The sequence below is a fragment of the Sander vitreus genome, chromosome 13 (genome assembly GCF_031162955.1).
Source record: "Sander vitreus isolate 19-12246 chromosome 13, sanVit1, whole genome shotgun sequence".
Taxonomy (NCBI): domain Eukaryota; kingdom Metazoa; phylum Chordata; class Actinopteri; order Perciformes; family Percidae; genus Sander; species Sander vitreus.
The window spans coordinates 18,175,483-18,183,946 of record NC_135867.1 but is presented as its reverse complement, the minus strand read 5'-3'; the positions used below and the strand labels follow the sequence as shown (position 1 = coordinate 18,183,946).

At 37.8% G+C, this 8,464-nt stretch overlaps 1 protein-coding gene across 6 annotated transcripts in view; it reads right to left on the bottom strand.

Annotated features, from left to right (window-relative positions):
* Positions 1 to 621: 621 nt before the first annotated feature.
* Positions 622 to 8,464, bottom strand: part of phldb1a (pleckstrin homology-like domain, family B, member 1a) — a 29,587-nt gene continuing 21,744 nt past the window's right edge. For all 6 annotated transcript variants that reach the window (XM_078266051.1, XM_078266052.1, XM_078266054.1 and 3 more), the window contains 4 exons: positions 7,939 to 8,085; positions 6,649 to 6,868; positions 3,069 to 3,154; positions 622 to 1,640 (listed from right to left, as the gene is read on the bottom strand). In XM_078266051.1, the coding sequence (XP_078122177.1) occupies positions 1,500 to 1,640; positions 3,069 to 3,154; positions 6,649 to 6,868; positions 7,939 to 8,085 (594 nt within the window). In that variant the 3' untranslated portion in view covers positions 622 to 1,499. The remainder of the gene's footprint in view (positions 1,641 to 3,068; positions 3,155 to 6,648; positions 6,869 to 7,938; positions 8,086 to 8,464) is intronic.

The window sequence follows — 8,464 nt, the reverse complement described above, 5'->3', positions numbered from 1 at the left end:
CTATCTGCACATGCACCTCTCTGTCACTGATTTGAACCGAAAGCGTGAGAAGAGATACACTGTGTGAATATATTTCCATACAAAAGCTTGTTTTGGGGGGACTTTTTTTTTCTTTTTTTTTTTCCATGAGATTTTTTTGTCCGTTTTTTTTTTTTTTACATGACTTCAAATTTCTCGATATTGAATCATACATGTTAAGTTGAATGTAATTTCACCTCATGTTTTTTTCTTCATTTTCAAGTGGCCTACCTATTGTAGGGCGAGCCATATAATTAATTACACTGTGCCAGAAATACATATATGAGGCATATGTTTTCAACGTCCCGAGCAACTTCTGTAGATAATCAGAGTTAACGAGCCAATTAAGTAATTCAACCACCTGACTGTACTTATGTAAATAGAGAAGCTGCAGTGTCTTAAACACCTATTGTGTGCTCTCATTTAAATGTGAAGCTAGCAGCTCATTAGGGCGTATGAGATTATTCAAATAAAGCTGGTAATTAACGACTTGTTTGCGAGAAACACTAATTTAGGAAGCAAGAAGTGGTTTGGAACTGCATGTCCTCAGTTTAACCAATTTGTCAGCAACAAACTTGTTTATCAGACAAACAAACCAACAGATGCATCATATATTTTTTATTTATTACATGTACATGGTACAAGGTACATTATTATAGGACTATAATTTATGACTTTTGTTAAAATGCTAATAGAAAGTTTTCTTTGACATATTTATGTAAAATACAGACAGATTAATGCTGTGTTTTAGGCCTGAATAAAACATTATATAGGTATTAACATTTGTATTTAAAAAATCTGACAAGACATTACATGTAGAAGTATTTGGCACCGAGTAATGTTTAATAGAATAAGTAACATATGACTCTTTTTAAAAATATTTTTCTTTGAATATTTGCTCGTAAAATTTGTTTTAGTTTTGAAGAATCAAGAGATTCTTTTTTCATCTGAGAAAAGTTCAACTCAAGAGGAAAAAGCACAAATGTATCAAAAAGAGGAAGGAAAAAAAAGGCATTGTTAGAGTGATAACACTGCATGCATAGATCGGCTTCAGAGGTGGAAACAGTTTGAGCTTATATGAAGTAAGACGTGTTCCTCCTGAAACCTCAAAAAAATGATGTAATTATTAATAATACATTTTGGTAACAGAATGGGATTGATCTAATTGAGAGCTCCCTTCATAGAGCCATTGACAGGTTGCTCAAACTATTTTCCTTCTCTTATTGGCTGAAAGATAAATACAAATCAGAAATTCTTTCAAATCCACCTCTGTCATTACTAAGCCCTCATTTGCTCGTAGGCATCAGGCTTTTTATGAGAGCCCCAGATGATTCATGTCTTCAAATGTCCATCCGTTACACACCATCAGGCCATGTGTCCTGTATTTCAGCTCTGGCAGGCAGCAGCTCAGGTTGGCTTGCAGGTGTCTGGGTCGCTTGCTCAGTCCCTGTCATCCTCCCAATCTGTCACCCAGTGGTCCCTCAGCTCATGAACTGTGTGTAGCCCTCAGCGCCCGTTACTATGACATCCATCCAGATCCTCATGGCCTCCGGGGACGGGGCCACCATGTAGTAGAGGCGGTCGTGGGTTTTCACACAGAAGGTCAAAGATGGGTTGGGGCTCTGGAGGATCACAGGGAGAGGGGGAGACTGTTTAGACTGCAAACTACACCTGTTGCATCTTTTTCCTCAGAGACATTTGTCAGAACAACAGAATATATTACAGCATATTCTAACAGTTAATTTTAAGTTAATGTGTTATACAGTGGTGCTAAAAAATTTATGAACCCATGCTAAAGTTGACTAAAAAGAGGAATAAAAAAATCATCTTTTGGAAATTGATCTTAATGTAAACAAATTAGGAAAAATCCAACCTTTAAGGACACCAATTTTCTTTGTGAATGAATAATGTATCGTAAATAAATAAATGTTCTTTCTTAAAATACAGGGGTCATAAGTAAGTGCACCCCTATGTTAAATTCCCATAGAGGCAGGCAGATTTTTATTTTTAAAGGCCAGTTATTTCATGATCCAGGATACTATGCATCCTGATAAAGTTCCCTTGGCCTTTGGAATTAAAATAGCCTCACATCATCACATCCCCTTCACCATACCTAGAGATTGGCATGGTTTTATTTCAGTTAGCCTAATAGCTGGTTTGATTTGCATTGAGAGATGATCTTATGGAAAGTACCCCATGCCAGTCTCTAGGTATGGTGAAGGGTATGTGATGATGTGAGGCTATTTTAATTCCAAAGGCCAAAGGAACTTTATCAGGATGCATAGTATCCTGGATCCATGAAATAACTGGCCTTTAAAAATAAAAATCTGCCTGCCTCTATGGGAATTTAACATAGGGGTGTACTTACTTATGCCCCCTGTATTTTAAGGAAGAACATTTATTTATTTACGATACATTATTCATTCACAAAGAAAATTGGTGTCCTTAAAGGTAGGATTTTTCCTAATTTTTCAATTATCAATTTCCAGAAGATGGTTTTTTATTCCTCTTTTTAGTCAACTTTAGCATGGGTATTTAAACCTATGAGCACCACTGTATGTAGTCTGTTTCCACCTTTTCATTGCCTGTAGCATGCATCATACATCATGCACCCCGAATTAATTAAAATCAACCAGTCTAATATGGATCTTTCCATCAAAAAATAGCTCCCAATTGAAAAGATTCCCATTTTTATGTAACACAGACACCCAATTTGGCAGCAGGACATTTAAATTAAGTGTCAAGTGTTTTATTGCTGCTCACAAACAGTCAAACTTCTGACAGTACTTTCACAGTGAAATGTAGCTTTATTCTAAAATAAGAGTATATTTCTCATTTTAATACAAAACCAAATGATACGTGTTAATATAAAGTTTATTATGGGGAAATATTTGAGAATTGGAAGCATTTTCGAATTAAACCCTTCACATTTTATTCCACTATGTTTACTGATAAACATAAAAATAGAGATAAACATCCATGCAAAACATTATAAAATCGCAGATGAAGTTCTGAACTGTAAGCGATGGAAAAAAAATAGTGTATGTTACCTTGGTGGCACTGCGTAGGTGATCGTAATAAACCTCCTCAATCGCCTGAAAGTAAATAAGCCCTTTCAGCTTGGTCTCATGCTTGTCTGAGAGGAGAAAAAAAGAAAGGAAAAAAAACATTTTAAGATAAATTACATTGCATTACACCTTGTACTGATGCAAGACCTCTGCCAGACACTAGACAGTTCAGTCAGCCAGTGAGTATACATTTTCTTTTTTAAACAAATATTTCTTACACACCTGTAGAGATGGTCACAAATAATTCATTTTCCTATATTATATAAAATATTTCTATCTCAAAACATGGACTTTTCAATGTTATTTCAGCCATTTTAAACAAACATAATAAATTGCACATTTACTTACGCCACTAAAATATCCGTTTAGAAGTAAATGTTTCAGAAAAAGAAATAAAAACCAGGCACAAAAAGCAGTCAAACAGTGCACACAGAAAATGCAAACACCACACCTAATAGAGAACGTGTTTTGTAATGACATGGATGGTCCCAGCAGAAAGTAAAAGATGAGAAAATGTGTGATTCGCCATCATCCTTTTTGAATTTCCTGCTTAAGCAAAACATTTTTACTTAAAAATTTCCTTCTGCCTCTATATCAGCGATGACTTGAATGACAACAACTCACAGGTCGGAGCAATTCAATAGGATATCACAGGTATATTTGATTGGATGAGGATTGTTTCTTGTGACTTAATTAGAATACTTTAAAGAGGACATTTATGTCGTATCATGATTATTATTATTTTCCATATTCCATATAACTTATTTTATTAAGTTAGTTCCACGAAAGATAAAATCCTGCCATAAAAGTAGTTTATGCGTAAAAAAGGAACACTAACTTAAACCTAGATGGAGAAATCAGACAGAAAAACAGCTGTAAAGCAGGAAGGTGTTAACTCTTTTTCCCAGCAACACATACTCCATGAATAGGTATGAGCACCACTGCATCACAGAAAAAGTTAATTAAAAGTGCAAGTCTATTTCAAGCTATGCCTGAAGTCTTTACCATCCTATTAATTTGACTTGTTTTCTTTCTTCGTCGTACTTTCTGGATTGTCTCTGTGTTGTTGTTTTTTAGCCGTATCCCTGCCGGCGTGGTTCACGACTTGAGATCTTTTGTAAATCTTAAAAAGGAATGCCTCTCTTTTGTATATCAGATCAGTTCAACATTTCCCTTCAAGCAGGTCAGACTTTCTGTCCAGTCCTTTGGATTGCTGTTCTCTGTTCACAGAATGTCTTTGAGCATTGTAAAGTCACTCCATACTAAGGAGTTTGGTAGTTGTGTTTGGTAGCTCATCGGACGCAGTGGTTGGACTGGGTTCAACCACAAATGGGTTTCTCTAGTTTGGGGCTAAGCTGTAGGCATTTAAGTTGGCTGATGTCTAAGATCAATTTTCTTCAAATTAAATAGGTTCAAAGAGTTTTTGGATTCCACTCTTGTTTAAATAAACAGGGTTCTTTGTGTCTCTTCCATGCACACTGGAGCGCCCGGCTAAGAAACAAACATCCAGCAACAATTAAAGGCAATCTTTAGAAATACGTCTGACACTTTCTCTTGCTTTCCCTTTTCTGTAAGTCCAATCTGCTTAGTAATGAGATAAATGTTTTTGAAATCTGAGTTTCGTTTTATTAGTCACGAACAAGCCAGGAGCTAGCCTCCTACCCAAGAAAAACACATCCAGAGAAAGTATTGCATCTTATTTCATCACCATCATCACCACCATCATCTTCGTCAGGAGTAAGGGGGTGAAAAGGCTAGGCAAGTGAGTGAAGAGAGAGAGAGAGAGGAGCAAAGGGAACAGGGGCGACAGTAATGAAAATATACTTTGATTCTATTTTGAACTTGATTGTAAAATAATGTCTCAAAAACACGCTCATGAATTATTCCGAAAATAACTGTTCTCGTTTCAAATTCAGGGGGATAGTCTGATAGACGTGAATTACAACTTTTAACACACAAGAACGAGGCGGAAAATTCCACTTAGTGCAGCTTTAATTAGTGTTTGGTTCCAGATGAAGAAACGCCGGTTGGGACAGAAGTCAAATTTTATTGAAAAACACAGCAAAAAAAAAGCAAAGTGTAGTGTACATTTCTCAGAAGAGCCTCGGCACTGCTGTCGGGTAAGCTGAATAAATCAGGTCCTGGCAGGGAACTTTTTAACATTAAGTTCATAAAGTGGAGAGCAAATTGGCTTGACCACTTCACACATCTTTCTGTAAACGAGGCCTGAGACTTGAACTGGACAAGTCAAGCTGAACTTGAAGACAATGTGATCCTTTATAGAGAATCTAAAACAGTGATGCTATTAGTGAAGTCATGTTGATGCTGAGGCTATTGAGTGGTGTTTAAAAGAAGCCTCAAAGGCAAGGGTGTAGCTTTGGGTTCAACATTGGGGGGGGTTAAGATCTCCACTTTTCACATCAAACACTTCATTTTCTGCATTTTGGTGAATTTCTCTGCAATAATTTGTGCCTTTTCCACATCAATTTATGGTCCAAATGTCTATGTATGTAAAGGAAATTATAATAGGTCTTTTGGGGGGGATTACGCCTGTGCTCAAAGTCATGAGGGAGGGAGGGAGGGAGGGAGGGAGGGAGGGAAGTTGTTTACTTTTGCAGATTTTGAAATTGATTTAGATTTTTTAGAGAAAGATGCGGACAAACTGAAGAGGGAAACTTATTTTAGATTTTTTATATCTGATGCCTTAGTATATCCAGATGTGAATGAGGAAATATATTATGAACCCTTTTTATAAACTTTCTTAATTGTATCTATTGATGGGACTGTGTCATTCCGAGTGATATTATTTGTATGGTCATTATTTCTTTTCATTTATTTATTAAGGATATCAGTAGTTGTCATAGTTGATGTCATTGTCATTCTGTATTTGTTGGTTATTGACAATATTATTTATTTCTGGTGTATTGTCTATTTGGAGTACCAGGTGTAATCAATCTGTCATTATTACTATATTCACTCTGATGAAGACCCTGTGAGGTCGAAACCGGTCAGCGTTTTAACCAATATGCCCAACTAAATATAATATAACCCTTCTCCTTGCTCTGCTTAAGAGTGCCTGAAGTTAACTTTTCAGTTTTTTTTCATCTTCAAGAGCTCAAGAGCTTACATCATGTGAAACCAAGGGACCACTTAGCTTCTCCATTTTTCTTATTATTTGCAAATGTTAGCTACTTCATTTTTCCTTACCGTGTACTCAGTACCAGTACCAATGTGTATTTCTATTGTGACAGGATAGGTTCACTTTAAAAGTTCCCTGTACTAACTCTGAACTATGGAAGACTGGTTTTCCAGTACTCCTTATTACTGGAATGAACTGCAACACAACTTATAATTTATAGACAATCATTCCTGTATGGGTATTTTTTCACACAACATTTGTGATTTGTTTTTTACATATATAGATTATCTTCGGGTTTCTCTTGCAAAAGATATCTTGATATTGATTGAACTTCCTGAGTAAAGAAAGCTCAACTAACAAATTAGCAGTAATCATTTAACAAATATACCCTCATATCATGATAAAATTTCATTGTATCCTTACCCACGTAATAACAGAAGTTCCTCTTGATACGATCAAAAACGAACCAACGTTTCTTCCACGATTTGATTTTGCCGCCCATCTTCACCAGGTGGCCCTTGCACATCTTCTCTGTGAGGATGACGAAGGGGCAGGTGTCTATGCTGTGGCCAGACGACTCCACGTGGGCTCGCAGGTCAAACTCCTCCTTGCGGTTCGGCAGATAGCGCGTCATTGGACGGGCCTGTGGAGAAAATGCTACATGTTGCTTTAATGCTGCTAACCAAGGGGTGTGAGAAGATGAACATATGGGACTGATTAGTAGAGACTAGAGATTTGTTGGCAACTCAGGGTTTGAGTTTTAAACACAATATTAACTCGTCTTTGAGCTCTTTTTTTTTGGTCTCTACCAACTCCTGAGGGAAATATCTGGCTCTTTAGCTGCTGAAACGCTCCACTATGTTCGCCAGCTAGTTGCTAACTGTGTCTGTCTGCCGTTTGGTGCTGAGCAGGTAGTGTGCAGAAGGTTTTTAGAGCTTTATGTGAGAAAACAGCTGCCTGTCTGTGCGTTGTGCGTGAACCAAAACAATGAGCTATAACAGTGGCTCCAGGGGTCCTTTAAGGGGTTCCAGGATTCATAAGTAACTGACCGTAAATGACAGAATGCATGACTATTTTGGATTATCATGGGTTTCATACACTTTCTGTAATAAAATCCTATCAGATGGGGGTCCCTGGGACGAAATCATATTAAATAGGGGTCCATGGTCTAATTTGTCAGTTTAGGGGTCCTTGGCATGAAAAGTTTTAGAACCTCTGAGCTAAAAGACACTAAAATGCTCTGAGCAGAGGGGAACTACAAAATACCCTGTGGGTTCATAACTACCAGCGACCCCTTTCCCATTACACATAGTCATTTGATGTATATTATATAAATATAAAATATTGATTATAGCAGCTTTAAGTTGAACTCAAGCAGAACTAGTTGCATTTGTATTTGATGATTTGAGGATATTTGTTTACTCTGAGTACTTTACCAGACAACTGGTAATTAAATACACTCTTTCAAGATTAAAGCTTTAATTATGTGTACATTATATTCTTTTGTGCATCCCCCCATCCATTTGTCTCTCTGTTCCTTCTATCCACCCTCCCTTCCATTCTCTCCCTTTCCTGAACAATCTTTGATCTTCCCATATTCCCAGCCTCTCTTTAGTCTCTCATCCTCTCCCCCAAGTCTCCCGTCCCCTCCTTCAACCCCTCCCCTCCTCTCTGTTCTTCCCGCCGCCCATCTCCTCCCGCTGCTCCACTGACCTGGGAGAAGTGTTTCTCTCTCATCTTCACCTCCTCCTCCACCAGCCTCAGCCTGTGGGCCGTCTCATCCTGAAGCCTCCTCTCGGCCTCCTCTCGCCTCCTCCGCTCCTCCTCCAACATCTGCCGCCGAGCCTGCACCTCTCTCTCCTGGGAGCGTCGCGGGAGGAGAAAGAGGAACAGATGGAGAGAAGAGAAGAGAAAATAACAGGGGCAAAAGGGAGACAGGGAGAATATGTAAATGAAAGGCAAATATTGCAATACAAAGTGAACGACTGTCAGAGGAGGCACATGAGAATGCAAGTCCCAATCCAGGGTTTTGTAAAATATATCCCTTAAGTCTGTATATAGAAGGGTAAGCTTTGCTGATGTAAAAGGATCCTTTGCAGCTTTCAGATACTTGCATACAGGTCTACTTTGTTTCAACATGTAGAAATAATACAAAGGTAAACAAAGCACTTACAACATAATTTCACCACACCTTGAGTTGAGTGAATCACTCTGATACACTGTGGTTTTTATCTATTAA